Raw genomic sequence first — 21,815 nt, forward strand, 5'->3', positions numbered from 1 at the left:
GAGTCGAAATCAAGATTAGGACGCTTAACCGATTGGGCCACCCAGGGACCCCTACACCTATTTTGTATATATATTATATACCTAATTCTTAAAGCAAGCTAGAGAAAAAGAACACATTTGCAGTACTATGGCTGTCTTTATTGATAGTATATGAATTTATTGAAAAATCCACGTGAAGAGTCCATAAACCTGGTTGTTCAAGGGTCAACTGTATTTTCATAATTATGAAATAACAATTAGCAAATTGTAAAAAAAAAAAAAAGTCCAGGTAATTAACACTTTATTGCTGCTTATCTCTTCCTGTCAGGACAGGGTGGCGGTAATCTTAAATTGGAAACGCTTCTACTAGAAACATTTGGGTTTAATATGCCACTGTTCATGCCTTCTGTCTACATTCCTATGGTAACTTTGCTCTTAAAAATGTGAAAAAACTGGGGCACCTGGGTGCCTCAGTCTGTTGAGCATCCAACTTTGGCTCAGGTCATGATCTCACAGCTTGTGAGTTCGAGCCCTGTATCAAGCTTGCTGTCAGTGCAGAACCTGCTTTGGATCCTGTCTTTTCCCCCCACCCCTTCCCTGCTTGTGCTTTCTCTAGAAATAAATAAATCTTTTTTAAAAATGTGAAAAAACCTAGTCACTGGATTTTATTTATGCCAGGTGTTCTTAGAGCTAGAATGTGTGTAGTTTTAGCAGTTTCTCCTGCCAGTAGAAATGGCATTCTGACAAGCTTGCTCACCTATATAGGTCAGGCAGAAAATACAAATGAAATGATAAGGCCTAAATTGGTACCTTAAGCATGAATGGTCTTGTCCAACTGATAAAAATGGCTGCTGTAGGACAGGCTCCTCTAGGTTCTTCACAGAGCCAGGAAACCAGGCTGGCATCCACTGGCTGGCAGAGATCTCAGGTTAGTGCTCATGTTCTTCGTTTTGCTTAGATGTACTGTTAATTATATGTTCTACTTTATAGCCATTCTGACTGAAGGGAGGGCAGACAGTGCTGTATGAGAGCAGAGAGAAAACATCCTGACCTTGTCATTCAGTTGTTCCCGTGTTTTCAGGCTAATAAGGCTTTGGGCATGAATATTAAAGTTTTCTCAAGATGTAAATAAATGTTAACAGAGAATTGGAGTTCTGCACTAGCTATTCCAGCTCCCCCGGATACAGTCTTCCTCCAGAGGCGGTTGAAGCTTTGTTTTGCTTTTTGATTGAGTAGCAGATTGCAGGTTATAAGAGAAATTCTTTGATCTTCCACTGTTCTCAAGGAGATGGATACACTGCAAGTTGCTCACTGTTAAAAGCAAATACCAGAGAGATATTATTTATTACTTTTAATACTAAAGAGAAGAGTTCATTGCTGGTGAGGTAAAGGGTTTAGATACAGACTACCCAGGGAGCTTGTAAGATGATAGCCAGTTTGTTGTAGAGACCAGTGACTTACCAGCCTTGCATTTTATATCATCCTCCAAGATACAGGACATTTTTTTAAGATTATTTATTTTGAGAATGAAAGCACAAGTGGGGAGAGGGCAGAGAGAGGAAGAGCGGGAGGATACCAAGCAGGCTCTGCACTATCAGAGCAGAGCCTGACGCAGGGCTCGAACTCACGAACCATGACACCATGACCTGAGCTGAAGTTTGATGCTTAACCAACTGAACCAGTGAGGTGCCCCAATACATGATATCTCTTGAAGAACCTTGACTGGGAGAGGCCAGGTACTTGAGCTGGGACTGGGACCTAGGTCTTCAGTCTGTCTAGAAGAACTGGTGTAGCTTTCTCTATGCATCTAACATATAACACAAACTCACATATACACATACTTCTCAACTTTCCATGTACCATACACTTGGCTATATAGTCCATTCTAGAAAACGGTTTCATTTGAAAATTTCCTATCTTCAAGGATGATAGACTAATAGGCATATCAATCTTGAAATGGATTTTTTAATGCCTTTTTAGGACTTTGAAGTTACTTATAGGATGAAAACTTTTAAGGTGTTACAGTTGGAAAACAGTGATGTATTCAACCCTCTTGCTGAGGCCAAATTGCTGTTTTTCCTCTCTCTGGAGCAAAGAAGCAAACATGAAAGGTGAATAGTTTCAAAAACTTATAACGTCCTACTTTTCCTCTTCCTGGTTTTATTATGGTTAAAGTAATTTTAAAGTGAACTACTGATAGGGAATTCTATTACTGGCTGCCTTTACTGTATCAAGTCTTGAGTTAATCTGCATAACCATCTGTAGATGGGCAGGAATATTCTGTATTCATACAAAGGGGTTACCATTACTAGTAATCACTTGAGCCATGGTTATTCCATTCATTGGAGTGGGTTTTTAAGAGGTAGTTCTTGGGGCGCCTGGGTGGCTCAGTCGGTTGAGTGTCTGGCTTTGGCTCAGGTCATAATCCTACAGTTCATGGGTTTGAGCCCCATGTCAGGCTTTGTGCTGACAGCTAGCTCAGAGCCTGGAGCCTGCTTCAGATTCTGTGTCTCTTCTCTCTCTGACACTCCCCTGCTCATGCTACATGTCTCTCTCTCAAAAATAAGTAAAACATTAAAAAATAAAAGGTAGTTCTTTTATATTAAAAAAAAAAAAGGAGGGCCAAATTTAGGTGTGTGAGAGCATAAGCAAAGGAGAGGGGCAGAAGGGGGTGGTGGTGGGGGCTGGGGGAGAGAGAATATTTCAAGCAGGCTCCCTGCTCAGCACAGAGCCTGACGTGGGGCCTGATCATGACCGGAGCCAAAATCCAGAGTCAGATGCTTAACTGAGCCCCCCAGGTGTCCAGAAGGTTATATATATTATTTGTATACATATATGTTACATATGTATATGCTCTCTGACCAGTCCTGTGCTGCTGTTCTGTGGGTGGTATGCAGGGGTTGGATTGGAGAACAGGGATTATAGAGTCTCCCAAATGCATGTAGGGAAACACAGGCCAAAGAGGCTATATACTTTGCTATATCCAGCCCACTTTCTGTTTCCTCTTTAAAGACGTAAAAGCACTACTAAAGCCTCTTCCTATGTTGGAAGTTGGGAGCAACAATCCTTGCTCAAATATTTGTGTACCATATAATTTCCTAAAAGTGAGTAGGATAGTGAGCAAATCAAAAGATCCTTAACCCCATGGAATTCTTAAAGCAAAAAAAAAAAAAAAAAAAAAAATTGAGCTAACATTTTTATTCATGGAGAAGACCACAGTTAATGTTCTCTTTTGGTTCAGTTTGGCATCTGATTCCACATTACAGAAATTTGTGTCAGTTGTGTCCATTTCCATGGAAATTATTTATAGATGTTTTCTGTATGAAACATATATGGGCTCCAGCTACCCTAGTTAGCAGCTGTGATAATCAGCTTACTAGTTAGTGCTTAATGTACGTGTAGACTTAACAATACCTTGTCTTCCCCCAAGTTTAAAGTTAGGAAAAGATTCTCTAAAGACCTTATCTGTTTTCAAGCCATTGAGAATTACATGTGTAGGACAGACAAGCTCTTTGTTCATATGAAATCCCAAGAAACCACTAAGTATTTGAATTTGTTTATTCTGTCTCTTATTAGTGAGACCTTTAGGACTGAAAACCTTTTCTGTTTCTAAACACCTTCATTTTTAACATTTCTGATGGTCTCAAGAGAAAAATCCAGGACTAAGTAAAAATGTTTGGATTATTTAAATGTTACTTTTCTGATAGATATATCTAACCATTGTTTTTAAAACTAATTTTCAGTTCATTCAGGTAGAACAAAAACTTTTTTTAAAAAACATGGAAACTTTGAAAGGAATCAAAGCCCATAGTTGTAACTACCTTACCCACTACTCCCTTTTCAGCCTGCCTACATTACATAGGTTGCCCGACTCTTTATTAAAGATTGGGCAGTAATTACTCTGTCCCCTACCTCCAGGTTTCCCCCCACCCCCATCAAAAACTAAATGAATGTTAAAGTTCATGCTGACAGTCATTGTTCACCTTCCAGCTGCACTCTGTTCCTGCAGGATGACTGGATCAGCAAGGATGGGGTGGGGGGAGGGTGTTGCCATAGCCACCCATGAGCAGCACTGGATCTGGCATTAACTGCTGACAGCACTGAACTTATCACCTAGATTTAATGCTGGTGTGAGTGAAGGGGGCCCAGACTAAAATACTCTTGTCTTGCTGCTGAAAAGAAAGTTCCCTGAGCATGAGTGAAATTGTGCACGGTGAAGCCTGAGCAGGACTTGTTATTAAATATTAAATGTCCTCTTCATGGGGCCATGAAAGGCAAAAAAACCAGAATTTGTGGTTAAGGAACTTGAGTTTGGGAAGGAGATGAAGAATCTTAATGTGAAATCAGTATGGAACCAGCATTGCCAAGGTATTTACTTGAAGAATGACCGTATTTTCATGTCTCCTTTCCTTTATGTGAACGAATATGTAAAAGTGATCAATAATATGTACCAATTATTCTCTCTACTGGAGGTAATGTTAGCAATAACGCTGTGAAAATAATTTGTCTTACGGAGGAGACATGTTGACTGCAGTAATAATTCCATGAAAGGGGAATGAAAAACATGCACATCTCCAATGAACTGACCATTGGAAACCCCTGGCGATCTCTGTCCTCATGTCTTCCATCTTTGGGGATGAAACAGAAAAGGCAAATGCTTCCCCACATTGTTTCCCCAATCTGCTTTGCCAGTGCACTGGCTACCTTACCTGAATTGAGATGCAGCACAGAATGGGCTTTGGAAGATCTTGTGGGATGAGGAACTTTTCCTTCTTGAGAACAACCTGAAATGAACCAACAGTGACCCTTCCTCTCTGACCATGGTTAGCTGTGGCCTAACCAAGTTCTAAGTTCCTTATTGAGGTAAAGGCCAAGGTAATAAAGGTATCTGCCAAGAGAAATTAGGTATGGTGTGGAAATACGTAGGTCAAGAGTAAAGTCCTGAGATTTTGCTGCCTGGGCTGCAGATCTATTTCTAAAGGTGCCTTGGCTCAGCTCTTTTTTCTTTTGGGGAGCTATCTAGGCTTGTACTCAGCTGACTGTTTGGATGGGTTCTTTCCAGAACTAAAAATGTTCCAATTTAAAGCAGTTCATCTGCTGAGCAAGTATTTACTATTTTGCATGGGTCTAGGGCATTCCCACAGATGGGTAGCCCTTGCACTATCTTAGCATAAGGAAGGTCAAAGTGAGGCAGGCAGGGTGGGGTGTTCCTGCTCCTGGCACCCTCCAAATGGGTAATGTAAGGGGAAGTCCCAGCCGTGGTCTGGAGGGGTTTAACAGGTAATGAAGGCCAGTAGAAGACCTCTTGATTGAGATGCCAGAATCCATCATCAAACCAATTCTGAACTAGAATTGCTGGAGGGAGGCATTAAATGCTGAGAATTCTTCTGGTGCTTGTTAAGATAAAGTTTCTACCTGAACGGAGGTTTGCCCGGTGTAGTTAAATCCCATTTCAGATTCTGATGCAACACTCTGGGGGTGCCTGTTGTCAACTACAAAGTGCTCAGAAGGATACTTACCATAGATTTGCTTGAGTACTAAGTGCCTGGTGGATTTTGTGCCTGAGCTGCCCTTGGATGAACTCTTTGTGGTCCTGCTCACTGCAGTGGTCTTCGGGGGGGTTAGTTCCAGTTCTTTCCTCCAAACTTGGAGCAGCAATGCCAGGCACTCTCTGTTCCATCTGTCCACATCTCTGGTTCCAAGCTGCTTCATATGTAAAAGGTGGGACAGGTGCTTCCTAAGCTGGTAGCTGGTGAGGTCAGAAGAGAGGAGAGGCTTTAAGATTCACAGTACTGAGAGTTTTCCTTAGGGTTCCTAGAAGCTATAGGAAGATTTGCTGAGCTGGAAGATTTATTTAAGCTCCCTTTCCTAATTTACAGTGGCAGTACGTTTAATGTTGAATTTTTTTTTTTTTTTAAATCAGTTCCTGAACTAGGAATCAACTAGATGAGCCTGCCCTCAGGGTAGGTTGGGCCAATGTGTAAACAAATGAGAAGTACTATATACCATGAGGAGCTAGATGGCATGAGAGCATGCGAGAGACTGGTAATTCTTGGTGGTCTGGTAATGTTTTACAAGGCTGATACTTGTGAGGGGTTTTTGAAGCATTATGTATTTGGTGACAGAAGGCTAGGCCTTGGTAAGAGCCAACATTTGTTCAGAGCCTGTTACATATCAGGCACATTCCTTATGATTAAGATGATAAATCCATGAGTCAGACATTAGGAGTCTGATAAAGGCTGGGTAGGTGGCACATCACCAGATGACAACAGGTTGTTCCTCACTTTACTTCCCCTGACAAGAACAACAACTAACAACTATTCATGGATAAGACACCACTGAGAAAGTCCTAGAACATGGGAGACAGGCTGCAGCCCCTTGCACCACAGAGGCCAAGCCAGACTGCATTGGGATAGGAGGAAGAACTACATGCTGACTGCACTACTCCACCAGCCTGGGGTAACACCACACCAAAATGTCTGTCTTTAGCCTATGATTCGTCAAATGGGAAAAGGGAACCCAGGGTGGAATCCAGCACCCCCAGCATTGAAGGTCATTTCTTGGCAGCCCCTACTCTGGTCTTACCCAGTGGGGATTGCCAGGGAATCTGGGGCTTGACCACTGGGAGTCTCTGATGGAGAAGGTAGGGGTTTGCACCAACTAGTAGTCCCAATCTTTAATTTTGCTCATCTGGAGAGTCCAAACAGAAGTGCTGTCCGACCAGGGAACTCAACAGGGTCCCTGAGTGCAGTCCTTAAAGAGCCTTGTCCACCCTGGAGTCTGGTCTCCTCTAGCTCAGGGGATGCATAACCTGACCCACACATGAGTGTAGCTCCTGGCCCTGACAGACTAAAGCCTGGCCAGAACACCTGGAGAGGTACAGCAGGCAGAGCTGATTATCTGCAAAGCAAAGACAGTGACCATATATAGCCAGGGAACTTGGGGTGCAGGTCAGCTTGAGTAAGCCACAAAGAACTTTTTGGCCTTGGAGCTGGTTCTCATGCTCTCCATTCTCCATGAGCAGGGAAAGTCATTCATAGCCCTAGTCACTGCTGAATAGAGCTTTCAGCCCATTTGACCAGGAAACCTAGCCAGACCACGGAGAAGCTGTGTAGCCCATCCAGAACCCTTCTCACAGTGGCACTCGAACAGGAAGCACACCCTGGTACTATACCTGTCTGCACTGCAAAGCTGGTGGCCCCATCTGGCCAGGGAACTCCATGTACAGTGTTGTCTGACGAGTTCCCAAACAAGCTGTGCAGGCCCCAGGGCCTGTCCTGCGCCCCTGCCAGTTCAGGGAAGTGACGTCATAGCCCCATCTACTAGTAAGCCTGACTAGAAAACCCAGGCAACTGCACACCCCATCCTAAAGCCTTGCTTGAGCAGAGAACCAACCCCACAGTCCTATCCCAACTGCTCCAGCTAGCAGCACCCCGATCCCCACAACCTAAGAGCTTGCCCTTCCCCCAGACAGACTGCCCTAACAGCAAGCTCCACCTGTCCAAGGATGTTACTAGTAGACATGTCCAGAAGCCCAGACTGAACTTCCTGGTGAAGAAAACTTGGCTAAAGCAAACCTGTGAAGAGCAGAGCACTTATTCAAATGTTCAGATAGCAACATCAGAAATTAAGAATCAAAAAGAATCAGGTAAACATGACACTACCAAAGGAAACTAATAAAGTTTTGGTAACTGTAAAGAAACATCTGTGAGGGGTGCCTGGGTGGCTCAGGTCATCATCTTGTGGTTCGTGAGTTTGAGCCCCATCAGGCTCTGTGCTGGCAGCTCAGAGCCTGGAGCCTGCTTCAGATTCTGTGTCTCCTCCTCTCTCTCTGCCCCTTTCCCCCTCACCTCTCTCAAAAATATAAATAAAACATTAAAAAAAAATCTGTGAGCTATTCTATAAACAATTCAGAGTAATTCTTTGAAAAAGTTTAGTGAGTTACAAAAATGCACAGACAAATAAGATTAGCAAAAGAAAGCATGAACCAAATGAAAATTTAACAAAGAAAAACCAGGGGCAGGGGTCAGATAAACCCTAAGGGTGAAAAATACAATGTCTGAACTGAATAATTCAATAGAGAGCTTCAAAAGCAGACGACCATGTAGAAGAAAGAATCTGTGACCTAGAGAACAGGATATTTAAAATGATCTAGTCAGAGGAGCAAAAGAAAAAAGAATGAAAAAGTGAAGAAAGTATGTGGGACTTCTAGGACATGCTACAAAAAACTGCATTATGGGGATTTGAGGAGAGAGAATGGGACAGAAAATAAAGCAGTAATAGCTGAAAGTTTCCCAAACTTGGAGAGAGAGAGATGGACATTGAGATCCATGAAGCCCAAAGGACTCTAAATAGAACCTGAATTAGTGCTACCCTGAGACATGTTACATTGTCAAAAGCCTAATGTTGAAATAAGCAAAAGAAGTTATATATATAAGAACTCCCATAAAACTATGAATTCGCTTTTTCAATAAAAACTTTTCAGGCCAGGAGAGAATAGGATGATATATTCAATATTGAAAAAACTATCAATTAAGAGTTCTGTAGCTGGCAAAACTATCTTTTAGAAATGAAAGCGATAAAGAACAAACTAAAACAGAAGGAGTTCATAATCTTACTAGACCTTCCTTGGAAGAAATGCTAAAGGGGATTCTTTGGAAGTAAAAGGATGCAAGTTAACAAATACTTGGGGTGCCAGGGTGGCTCAGGCAGTTAAGTGGCCAACTTCAGGCCAGGTCATGATCTCACGGTTCATGGTTTTGAGCCCCGCATCAGGCTCTGTGCTGACCGCTTAGAGCCTGGACCAGGCCTGCCTCAGATTCTGTCTCCCTCTCTTTGCCCCTCCCCCACTCATGCTCTGTTTCTGTCTCAATAATAAATTAAAAAAAATTTTTTTTAGTTAAAAAAACCCATCATAAATACTTAAGAAGGTAGCCTAAAACTCACTGGCAATAGTAAACATATAGTCAAAATTAGAATTTGTAATGTTTGTGTGCATTGTATACTTTTAAGTTTAAAAACTTAAGGGTTGCCTGGGTGGCTTAGTCGGTTAAGCGTCTGACTCTTGATTTCAACTCCGGTCATGATCTCACGGTTTGGAGATAGAGCCCCTCATCCGGCTCTGTGCTTACAACACGGAGCCTGCTTGGGATTCTCTCTCCCCCTCTCTCTGACCCTCTCCTGCTCGTGATCTCTCAACCTCTCTCAAAAATAAACTTAAAACATGTTTTAAAACTTAATAAAAGCAAACATAACTACAGTGGTATGAAACTAGAAATCAATAATAGGAAAACTAGAACTTTCACAAAGAAATGGAAATTAACATTTCCCTGAGCAACCAATGGGTCAAAGAATGAATCAAGGGCGCCTGGGTGGTTCAGTTGGTTAAACGTCCGACTTCAGCTCAGGTCATGATCTTGCAGTTTGTGAGTTTGAGCCCCACGTCGGGCTCTGTGCTGACAGCTAGCTCAGAACCTGGAGCCTGCTTCGGATTCTGTATCTCCCTCTCTCTTTGACCCTCCCCTGTTCGTGCTGTCTCTGTCTGTCTCTCAAAAATAAATAAAAAGCATTAAAAAAAACTTTAAAAAAAGAATGAATCAAAGGGAAAATAAAGTAATATTAAGACAGAAATGGAAATACAACACACCAAAACTTACGGAATGCAGCATCAACAGTTTCAAGAGGGAAGTTCATAGCAATAAAGGCCTACATTAAGCAGCAAGAAAGATTTCAGATACCTTACTCTTAACTTTAAGAAAGTAGGAAAAGAACAAACTAAGTCCAAAATTAGCAGATGGAAATAATAAAGATTGGGCAGAAATAAATAAGAGCAGGAAAACAACAGAAGATTAATAAAACTAAATTCTTTGAAAAGAAACAAAACTGACAAGCCTTTAGCTAGACTAATCAAGGCAAAAAGAGATGACCCAAATCAACAAAATGATGAAAAGGGAGATATTACAACTGATACCCAATAGAAAGGCAAAGGACCATAAGACATTTCTCTGAACAACTATATAACAAACTGGACAACCTAGAAATAATGGAAGTTATTAGAAACATAACTAAGACGGAATCAAGAAGACATAGAAAATACACCTGGGCGGCTCAGTTGGCTGGGCGTTCAACTTTGGCTCAGGTCATCATCTCACTGTGAGTTTGAGCCCCATGTTGGGCTCTTTGCTGATGGCTCAGAGCCTGGAGCCTGCTTCGGACTCTGTCTGTCTCTCTCTACACCTCCCTTCTTGTGCTCTCTCTCTCTCTCAAAAAAAAAAAAAAAGTTAACATTAAAAAATTCTAAAAAATACATTAAGTCAATGTGCTACATCACTTTAATAAATGAAGGAAAAACAGTTACCTCAATAGAAGCAGAAAAAGCATTTTACAAAATTCAACATCTGTTCATGGTAAAAATTTAACAAATTAAGTATGTAAGAAATAAGACCAGAAATTCCTAAGAGAAAACCCAGGAAAAAAACCTCCTTAACAGTATATATTGCCAGATTTTTTTTTTTTTTTTGGTAGGATACTGAAAGAACAAACAACAAAAACAAGCAGGACTGCAAAGTAAAAAGCTTCAGCACAGCAAAATAAGTGATCAACAATAAAAAGACAACTATGGAAGGAGAAAAATAATTACAAATCATCTATAAGAGGTTATTACCTAAAATATATAAAGAACTCCTACAACTAAATAGCAAAAACAAATAAACCCAAATAATCCATTGATAAAAATGGGGAAAGGACCCGAATAGACATTTTTTCAAAGAAGATACATGAATAGCCAACAGGTACACAAGAAGGTGCTCATCATCATTAATAGGGGAAATTCAAATCAAAATCACAATGAGATATCACATCATGCCTGTTAGGATGGCCACTGTCAAAAGACAAGAGGTAACCAATGTTGGTGAGTGTGTGCAGAAAATGGAAGCCTTGTGCACGGTTGTTGGGACAGAAAATTGGTTTGGCCACTATGGGAAGCAGTATGGGTTTTCCTCAAAGATTTAAAAATGGAACTACCAAGTGATCCATCAATTCCACTTCTGGGGATTTATATAGAAGGAAATGAAGAATTGTGTTGAGATGTCTTCATCCATGTTCACATTAGCATTGTTTACAATAGCCAAGACATGGACGTGTCCATCCATGGTTGAATCAGAAAGAAATTGTGTATATATACAGAATATTACTCAGCTATAAAAAGAAGGAAATTCTGCCATTTGTGACAACATGGATGGACCTATGCTAAGTAAAGTCAGAAAGACAAATACTGTAGGACTTCACTCGTGTGTAATCTTAAAAGATCAAATTTGTGGTTACCAGTGGCAGGGGGTGAGGGGAGGAGGAACTGGGTGAAAAGGATCAAAAGACACAAACTTAACAATTATGAGATAAATAAGTACTGGGGACATAACAATGGACATGATGACTATAGTTAACCCTGCTTTATGGTATGTATGAGAGCTGTTGAGAGTAAATCCTAGAAGTTTTCATCACAAGGGAATTTTTTTCTCCTTTTTTATTTCTACCTGATCATGGATGTTAACTAAACTTATTGTAATCATTTCATATGAATCATATGTAAGACATTTTGCTGTACACCGTAAACTTAGTACAAGGCTCTAGGTCAGATAGAGCTCGATAAAACCGGTGGGGAAAGAGGTGGAGTAACTTCCAGAAGATCTCACAGCCAGAGCCAGGAGAGACCAACATTCACACTTGGTGCCATCTGGCTCCACAGCCAAATACTGCTAAGGTCTTTGATCTGTGCTGTGTACTTGGTGGGCATCGGCAGAGGTTTTTAAAAAGGATGGCAAAAGAGAGCTGTATTTTACTAGGTTCATTCTGTTGCGGGGGCGGGGACTGGAGTGGGAGAGAGAAGGGGCATGGGGACGACGGCTCTCTTTACACCTAACGTGTTTGAACATGTCTGTCCCGCATGCACGCTTACCCCTACTGCGCACAGCTGTTTTGGAGCCTCTCAAGGAAACCGGCAGCACTCTTCAAGTGGGAGCTGATGACTAGGAGCCTGTAAGGTGCTGCAGAAAGCAACAGGCCCCAGACCCGATCTTACGACACCCCAAATAGGAAATGACCTCTTCCTGAGGTCTGCTGAAAAGATCTTTGTGGTCCTAGGTACAGTCCTTCTCTCTTGCCCTAAAGGCTGATTTCACTCAGACTGCATGATTCCTTTCTCCTGTTACATGCCAAACCAGGCATCTCTACTAGAATATAGATGTTTCCAAAAAACCAACTATGGAGAAAAGCTGGAGATAATGGGGCAATGCTGCTCCATAGTTCAGCTTCTTCGGTTTGTGATACTAGGGATCTTCCACACCCTCCGCTCTGTGAGCAGAAAAATCACTGCAAAGCCCAGGTGCTGGCTTTCACTATGTACAACTTGACCTAATCGATTGCAGTATGCAGACTTTTGAGTCTCTGTCCAGATGATAGGATAGTGCCAGGGGTCAGAGTAACAGCCTCTGGTTTTTTTTCCCCAAGGAAAATAGCACTTCTGGTTTGTTGAGAGTCCTAAGATGCCCAGTCATCCCTATCAGCCCAGGGCTCATGCCTCTTATGGTCCAGCCCGTCCTTGCCTATTGACCTCACAACATGACAGAGAAGAGCGGATAGGAAAGTAGTTACAAATGTTCGAATAAGACGGAAGTGACGGAAGTGTTTAACACAACTGCTCTTAGCCACAGCAGCTTTCCAGCCTCACTTAGATCATCCATTGTCCAGCTTTAATCTTGAAAATAAAGTCTCGATTGGTAATAAGACTCACACTTTAAGCCTCACTCATGGTCTCAGGGCCCAAGGTTCACTCTGCCCGCCCTATCCCGGCTTGCTTCCCAGTCTACCTATCTCTGTCCTCAACACATCTCCAGTGACAGATTGTCTGCATTTGTGGAGCAGTTGTGTGCGGCAAGCCCTGTGCTCTCCCTCTCCCCCAGCCCTCGCTGCTCCGTAGGTTTGGTCTCAGGCACCATACCCTGCTCCAAGACGATGCTGTGAGCGCCTGTACTTACAATAGAAGATGCACAAGGCTGTATGACAATCAATGGGACTGTTTATACTGTCGCCAGACATGCGACTTCCCACACCGTACAGCATCCCACAGTCTGTCTGGGAGTTGGAGTCCCAGGTCCCAGACTTGCACAATGGTGCAGCCAGAGGGCCTGGGTAATTGCCTCCCCAGATGGGCCTACAGACTATGAGCCCACTGTTCCTGGGGGGGATGACGGAAAGCTCATTTGCTGCTATGGACACTTACGGACAGGACCTGTCAGCTTCTGACTCTTCAAAGGAGTCAAAGAAACAGTTTGACTGGAAGGCATTTCAGATAGGGAGCAGCTGTGGGGCCCGATACGGTAAACCTTGTTGGCTTGTTTAGATCCCAGGTTTCAGCTGAAATACTTAAACAGTTCCTCTGGGACGGTAGCCAGTGCACCTCCAAGGAAGGGGAGCAAGGGCCTTTCCCATCTGCGGCCTCCGAATCAGACTATCTCACTTCAAGCCAGCGCGGCACTGACTAGCTCTGTAACCTTGGTGCGTTTATCAACCTCTCTGTGCTTCCGTTTCCTCACCTGTGAAATGGGGGATAAGAACAGTGTCTGCCTCATGGGGTTACTAGGAAAGATTAAATCAGTTAACAGTGCTTGCTTTGGCAGCACATATACAAAAATTGGAACAATACGGAGAGGATTAGCATGACCCCTGTGCAAGAATGGCACACAAATTCATGAAGCGTTCCATATTTTTTTTTAAAAATTCGTTAACATATGTAAAACTACTTAGAACAGCATCTGGCACCAGTGCCTAAAAAGTGCCAAGTACTAGTATTAATGACAGTAATAACAACATCCCCCTGTAACAGTGTTACCTCAACGAGCATGAACACCACCCAGGCGCCCCTCCCCCAGCCCGTTCTAAGGCGGGGGAGTGTGAGAACCCCCTCCACCACTGTTATCCTGACCACTGCAAACACTGCTTTTACTGAGAACATTTGGGAAAGGCCCTTGAGTCCAAGCTTCAAGTGCCTGATCTGTATCACCAGGACAAATCATTTTTCTTGAGACCATTTGCTTGCCTGGAAAAATGGGGACACTGATCCCTACCATGACAGCTTCTGGGGTGGCTGGGAGAGCAAAGGGGTTCAGGCAGGAGATGACTTTATAAGACGGGCAGTGCGAATGGACATGAGGACCCACTGTAGCAAAGGCTGTGCCAGCGTGGAGCACACGCCCGGCTCCCGGCCAGGCAGTCCTTGGACCACAGCCCCCGAGGCCTCTCCCCGGATCTCACAAGAAGCGCTCCTACCCGCTTCTCTTTCTCTGCCAACGTTAGGGTCTCTCCGCCCTTTTATCTCCTGACAGGGGTGATGACATGCAGCACACCTGTGCTCTCAGTGATTTGCTTGCTTTGTTCCCCCATCAACCTTCCTCCACCTGACCCCCAGCTGTGGGCAATGGAGGCAGCCCTCCCCCGACTCTGGTCATTACTAACGCCTAATGTAGATTTAGGCCCTCGTGAGGCCTGCAGGTAGATGAATGAGACTATGAAATACGTGAAAACCTTGTAGCAAAGGACTCCAGTCCCCCCATGATTACTCCCTGGAGGGACCTGTCTCCGTATTTCTCCTCCACCACTACTCCTAGCAGCCACCCCATCTTCCAAGCGGGGTGGGTGCTCTCACATGGTTTTGCAATACGTTTAATATTCGGCCGCTCAATCCACCGTAAATGCACCCTGGCTTAGGTACTTGGGGTAGGACTAATTTGTGGGTAGTAACAACATAAAAATAAAATATCTGGTTAGTGCTTTAGAAATTACGCAGTGCACACTATCTCGTTCAGCAGCCTGCTGTATAAACAAGATGGGTGCAATGATGACTAAATCCTATTTTACAGATGAGAAAACTGAGGGCCCAGGAGGCCACGTGATTTGCCCACGGTCAGATGACTTGTCAGAAACCTGAAATTCAGGCTTCCTGGTTATACACTGAGGCTTTTTTCCTTTACACCAGGCTACCCTGGGTGCTTCCTACCTTTCTTGGCAAAAGCACCTAAATAGCTTATCCAATGTAAATAACTAGGACCTACACCTGAGTGAGTTTTATGGGCGGGTTCAGCAAAATTGGCCTTGTTGGGCCAGCACATGGGGTTCACTAGAAAATGCCACCGAGGACAGGGCGCGTCATGCTGGGAGCGTCGGGACGACTGACCGCAGAACCAGAGGCGCCGGGCACCCCCTTCTCCTACCTTCTCCAGGCCCGCTGGATGACGGCTGCCGCCTTGTTCTTTCTGCGAAACAGCTCTTTCCTGCTCCTTTCTCTCTGGATTATCTGCAGCCGCAGCTCTACGGGGAGAAGGTCTATATTGACGCTCTGCCCAGAGAGGGGACCAGGTGCTGGATCAGTCTCCTTGGATAGCTGAGTGTCCTCAGACAGGGTGGGTGCTCCCGACTTCCTGACTCCTGACCTCAACACCTCTGTGCTCGGTGGCAAATCTGAGTAGATCCCTCCTGCGAGCTTGTCCTGTGTCACTTTGTTCCTTGGTGTCCGATGGTGGAGAGGATTCTGCCCAGCGTGGACCACCTCCCCCTTGGCACTGCCAGGCCGGCTAGAACCAGCCGGGGAGCGCCTTCCTCCTCTGGGCTCTTGAATGCGCCTTTTCTGGGAGGCACATCTGGCCATGGGTGCTGGGTCCTGCGGCCTGCTGGGCTTCCGGCGGCCATCCTGCTGTGGAAGGCGTGCAGCTGGCCAGCTGGGGTCCCCTCCTTTCTCATCAGGCCCAGCCACCCTGACGCAGGAAGGCTGCTTTAAGAAGCCTTTCCCCTTGTCACATCGCCGCTCACCAGCTGTCTCACCTCCGGACTTCTTAACAGAGGAGACTCCTGGAGGCCTGTTTCCGTCATTGGCTTTGCTGGGGCTGAAGTGGACACAGGCAGGTCGGCCTTTAGACTGTTCTCTGGGTGATTCTTGGGGAGATAAGAAAAAAGGAAAGCATGTTTACTGTCCCAAAACTTGCACAGTAGGGCAATTCTGCTCATTTTTTCACATAAAATACTCAGACTTGTCCTGTAGCTTCACCATGATAGTAGTGATAGAAAAAATTGTTCAACTTCTATTTCTTTCAATGGAATGTTGGATAACCTGAAATCCTTCCCATTACAAGAACCTAGACATGCTGACTAAAATACAATAAACACTCTTTTACAAGCACCATAGTGCCTTCAAGAAATCCCTGGGAGGCTAAACATAAAGGGAAAACTGAAAATCCGGGTGTTAAGCATTGAGCTGATCTAGCAGCCGTCTGGGCAGACAGGAGTGGTGGAGTGGGCAACAGTTAGTCTTATTAAATATCTGGCTGTGTTTTAACATCCAGACAAGAGCAGAAAATGAGGCCTTGCAGGCAGACTGGTAGCTAGAATCACGGCCCTGCATGAAACCAGGACTCTCGAGGGGGTAACTCCTTCGGGGAATGATAGTCCAGATTAAAAAAAAAAATCTAATTGCCAGCACTGGGAAACAACAAGCCAGGCTGCCTGAGCCTGGGTTCTGGCTGGGGGAAAGAGTGTCCCTTGAGAATTAGAAACTCCAGTCCTCTGCCTCACATTGGCTTCACATTCATTTAATCTCAACCCATTGGAAAAATTAATATAAGAACCACGATGGTGGTGCTGGATGGTTTGTAGAAGCACACACCATGTTGCTTCAACACGGCACTCCCTCAACGGAGGCCACGCAGAGGGTCCTTCTGAAAAGGACTTCCCAATCCAAAATTAGAAAATGCATGAGGAAGCAATCTACCATGAATGCGTTAAGAGACACAAGAGCAGTATTAGACTGGGAAGAACTTAGCTAAAAGGACAGTGTGCACATGCACACACACACACATGAACTCATTAAACACAAAATAATTTAAGAATATGAGAAAAGAATAGACCTATTTGAAAAATAACTAAATACAACATCTAAAATGAAACCTTTTGGACGATGTCAAAAGCAGTGAAGGAACTTCTTCTGTAATCGCAGAATTGAGGCATACTCACCACTGAAGACAACAGGAAAGCCTAACAAAGTATTACAAACCCCCTGTCTGAAGGCATCGAAGAGCTAACAAGTCAGGAAAAATTGGGGCTGAGACACAGGAGAATCAGGTCAACAACAGAGATGAGCAAAGAATTTGGGGCCATATGTTCCTAAGGGAATCGTTCCCTCAAGGTCTGGAGGACAAAACTTAGGAGTCCAGAGCCTTGCAAGCAGCATTCTTTGGGACTGGAACCCTGGAGGGCTGTACCTTAGGAGAAAGGTGAGTGTGTAGTAAATTGACCCTTGCAGGGACTGAGTACCGCTTTGCATCATCTCAGTTCTGGAGACTGGATTAAGGTGATCGTGGGTTGTTCAGGCTCCTAAATGCCTGCCAGGAGTCAATGCAAATCCTCTCTGGAGGAATTAATATCATCCTAGGTCTCAAGGTATTTCTATAATTCTTTATATTACATGTCTACCACTCAATCAGAATATGCAGGCAGATAAGAAGACAACACAAGACCATAAAACGGACACTCAGGGTGTCCAGATAATGTTTTCAGAAGCAGACTTTAAAATAACTACTTTACAATGCCAAAAAGTATTTAAACTAGCTATTCTTCATGTAATATAAGAGGGGATATAAGAAAATATGCTTGTATCAGCTCATTTGTTTTAAATTTTTTAAATGTTTGTTTATTTTTGAGAGAGAGTGTGAGCGAGCATGAATGGGGGAGGGGCAGAGAGAGAGAGAGAGAGAGAGAGAGAAAGACACAGAATCTGAAGCAGGCTCCAGGCTTTGAGCTTTCAGCACAGAGCCTGACATGAGGCTCGAACTCATGAGCTGTTGGACTCTTAACCAACTGAGCCCCCCAAGGCACCCCTTTGTATCTGCTCATTTGTATAAAAGAAATCTAGAAAGGATAAACCAGAAACTGAAGAGATTGGGTACCTAGTGGGATGGATCAAGAAAGGAATAGAAAAAAGAGGAAGATGGGAACTGGGTAGGGAGGCTGTGGGACACCAGCACTTCTCTGTGTGTACGTTTTCGTACTGCCCTGACGCTTAGAACCACTGTAATGGCTCACATCCACCAAAACAAAAGCCCCATTTAACTAACAAGATACCACCACACACCTATTAGAATGGTTGAAAACTCAAAACTCCTGACAGCACTAAATGCTGAAGAGGCTGTAGAACAACAGGAACTCTTCATTCATGGCTGGTGGGGGTGCAAAATGGTGCAGCCGCTTCGGAAGACAGTGTGGCAATTCCATGCACCCCTGTTCTTACCGTACGATCTGGTAATTGTGCTCTCTGTCATTTACCCAAGTGAATTTAAAACTTAAGTCCACCAACAAAACCAATTGTATATGGGTATTGAGGGTAGCTTTATTCATAATTTCCTAAACTTGGAAGCAACCAAGAAGTCCTTCAGTAGTTGAACAGACGACTAAACTGTGATACCTTCAGACCATGGAATGTTACTCAGCACTGGAAAGAAATGAACCGAAAGGAAATGAGTGCTAAACAGAAATGAGCTATCAAGCCATGGAGGATATTCCTAAGTGAAATATTACTTCCCTTGCATGAATATTACTAGTGCATTCTAGGAAGTGAAAAAAAAAAAGCCAATATGAAAAGACTACCTGTTGTGTGATTCCGACCAAATGCCATTTTGGAAACAGGCAAAACTACGGAGACAGTAAGTGATCAGTGGTTGCTAAGGGCTCAGGGAGGGAAGGATACAGAGGCAGAGCACCAGGGATTCTTGGGAGAGTGTGGTAGTTAATACTAAGTGTGAACTTGACTGGGATGAAGGACACCCAGCCAGCTGGAAAAACCTTTCTGTGTGTGTCTGTGAGCCCGTCTCCAGAAGACCAGCATTTGAATTGGTAAACTGAGTAAAGGAGACTGCTCTCACCAGTGCAGGCGGGCAGCAGGCTACCGAGGGCCTTCATAGAAGAGGCAGTTGGAGGAAGAGCAAATTTGCTCTTTGCTTGAGCTGGGGCAGCTTCGCCTGCCTTCGACACAGGTGCTCCTGGTTTTCCAGCTTTCAGACTCGCGTCAGGACTTCTACCGTGAGCCCCTCACCCCCTGGTTCTCAGGCCTTGGGACTCGGCCTCACACCATCCGCTCCCCTGGTCCTCAAGCCTTCAGGTTCACTGAAGCATACCACCAACTTTCCCGGGTCTCCAGTTTGCAGGCAGCAGATCACGGGGCTTCTCAGCCTCCATAATCAAGCCAGCCGATTTCCATAACAAACCTCCTCTTTTATATGTACCCTGTTGGTTCTGTTTCTCTGGAGAATCCTAACACAGGCCGTGAAACTATTCTGTCGGACACGTAATGGTGGATACAGTATACATGTGTCAAAGCCGATAGAATGTGCAACACCAGGCGTGAAGTCTGATGTAATTTGTGGACTTTGATAAGAATGAATCAGTGTAGGTTTATCACTTGTAACAAATGTACAGTCTGGTATGGGGTGTTGATAGTGGGCTGTATGCATGTGTTGGGGGCCAGGAGTGTATGGCCTTTCTGTTTCAGTTTTGTTGTAATCCTAAAACTGCTCTGAAAAATAAAATCTATTTTTTAAATTTTTAGTTATTTTCTATATTTTAGTTTTTAAGTTTATTTATTCATTTTGAGAGCCAGAGACAGAGAGCAACCAGGGGAGGGGCAGAGAGAAAGGTAGAGAGAAACCCCAAGAAGGCTCCACACCGTCAGCACACAGTCCAATGCAGGGCTCAGTCTCATGAACTATGAGATCATAACCTGAGCTGAAATCAAGGGTTGAACGCTGAAGTGACTTACCCACCCAGGTGCTCCTAAAAGGTAAAGGCTATTAAAAGGAAAACATAGTAAGAGGTACAAACTTCCAATTCTAAAATAAATAAGCCACAGGGATGAAAAGTATAGCATAGGGAATATAGTCAATATTACACTGGTGTTGCATGGTGACACATGGTCGCCACCCTTGTGATGGGCACTGCGTAAGGTACCGGACCGTCCAGTCACTCTGCTGTAAGCCTGAAACTAATGTAACATTGTATGGCAACCACGCCTCAAAAAAGAAAAGGAAAAATAATGAACAAGTGGAAAGATGATATTAGATACTATGAACTAGTAATAAAATAATGTGATTTGGGTCTTAATACTGATAGATCGGTAAGAAAAAAGACAAAGCTAAAAATATACCCATATGTAAAAATGTATAATAAAGATAGCATTAAATTTTTTAAAATGTTTATTAATTTTTGAGAGAGGAGAGAGACAACAAGCAGGGAAGGGACAGAGAGAGGCAGACGCAGAATCAGAAGCAGGCTCCAGGCTCTGAGCTGTCAGCACAGAAGCTGATGCGGGGCTTGAGCCAAAGCCGGCTGCTTAATGGACTGAGCCACCCATGTGCCCCTGGTAGCAGTTTTAATTTGTGGGTGTGGACCCAGAGAGGGATACTGTACCCCTCCCAAATCCGTCATTCACAAAGCCCGCTGCCAGTGGTGTAGTTCCATGTGATTGGCCAGGAAGATCATTCTATGTATGGGGCTAGAACAACTGTCTATTACCTGAAAAGAAGTCATTAGATTCCATCACTTTATAAAAAATTAAATTTGAGATAGTAAAACTTGCTGTGTTTATTAGATCTCAAAGTGGGAAAAACATTTTCTTAGCATAAAACCACAAGAAGAAAAATCTCAAAAGAAAAAAGTAAACAGAATTAAAAGGTAAAATGAAAAAAAAGACATTCATTACTTATGATAAACAAAGGTTACTATTTTTATTATGTAACAAACTTTTAGAAATATCAGGAAAATGAAAAACCAATATAAAAATTGACAGAGGACATCCATGAAGAGTCCAGAAAATAAATAAACAAAGCCAATGAAAATATGACAAAATTCTATCCTGCTAACTAGGATTCAATATAATCAGAATTTTGCCTAAATGTTTGGACAGATGGTTTTTTTTTTTTTTTTTTTTTTTTTGCTTTTAAAAGAGTAAGACAACCTTCCTGGAATGAAATTTGAGAGGATGTTTAAAGAGCCATAAAAATTAGAGATGTACACAAACATTTATATGAAAGGCCATTTAGCTTACATGTCCTACAACACAGACATGAACAAACAAATCATGTCGTATTCATAATCTGATATAATACTAAGCAGCTACCGTTTTTGTTGAAAACAAGGAGATAATGTAAGAAGATCTCAAAACAGGATTGCCACAGTTCTCTGAATTCAAAAAAGTAAAGTTCTAATAGATGGACTGGAACCAAAGTGACAAGAGTTGTTAAGATTAAGAAAGACTTTTTACCTGAAAAACGAATAATCCAGTGAAGAAATGGGCAGAAGACCTGAACAGACACTTCTCCAAAGAGGACATCCAGATGGCCAACAGACACATGAAACGATGCTCAGCGTCACTCATCATCAGGGAAATACAAATCAAAACCACACTGAGATACCACCTCAGACCTGTCAGAGTGGCTAAAATGAATAAATCAAGAGACTATAGATGCTGGTGAGGGTGTGGAGAGATGGGCACCCTCTTACACTGTTGGTGGGAATGTAAACTGGTGCAGCCACTCTGGAAAACAGTGTGGAGGTTCCTCAGAAAACTATCGATAGAACTCCCCTATGACCCAGCAATAGCACTGCTAGGGATTTACCCAAGGGATACAGAAGTGCTGATGTATAGGGACACATGTACCCCAATGTTCATAGCAGCAATGTCAACAATAGTCAAAACATGGAAAGAGCCTAAATGTCCATCACCTGATGAGTGGATCAAGAAGATG

At 43.4% G+C, this 21,815-nt stretch overlaps 1 protein-coding gene and 1 non-coding gene across 7 annotated transcripts in view; one reads left to right on the forward strand and one right to left on the reverse strand.

Moving 5' to 3' along the window:
* Nucleotides 1-621: 621 nt before the first annotated feature.
* The window catches only part of INVS (inversin), a 152,021-nt gene continuing 130,827 nt past the window's right edge, over nt 622-21,815 (reverse strand). For 5 of the 6 annotated variants that reach the window (XM_029920842.1, XM_029920840.1, XM_029920841.1 and 2 more), the window contains 4 exons: nt 15,243-15,960; nt 5,499-5,728; nt 4,689-4,763; nt 622-1,290 (listed from right to left, as the gene is read on the reverse strand). In XM_029920842.1, the coding sequence (XP_029776702.1) occupies nt 1,139-1,290; nt 4,689-4,763; nt 5,499-5,728; nt 15,243-15,960 (1,175 nt within the window). In that variant the 3' untranslated portion in view covers nt 622-1,138. The remainder of the gene's footprint in view (nt 1,291-4,688; nt 4,764-5,498; nt 5,729-15,242; nt 15,961-21,815) is intronic. The other variant, XM_029920844.1, reaches the window with a different exon arrangement.
* On the forward strand, nt 13,637-13,743 carry LOC115277125. Its single transcript, XR_003902233.1, has one exon. It is a non-coding gene; the product is annotated as a U6 spliceosomal RNA (small nuclear RNA).

This window comes from Suricata suricatta, chromosome 13, assembly GCF_006229205.1.
Source record: "Suricata suricatta isolate VVHF042 chromosome 13, meerkat_22Aug2017_6uvM2_HiC, whole genome shotgun sequence".
NCBI classification, from domain to species: Eukaryota; Metazoa; Chordata; class Mammalia; order Carnivora; family Herpestidae; genus Suricata; species Suricata suricatta.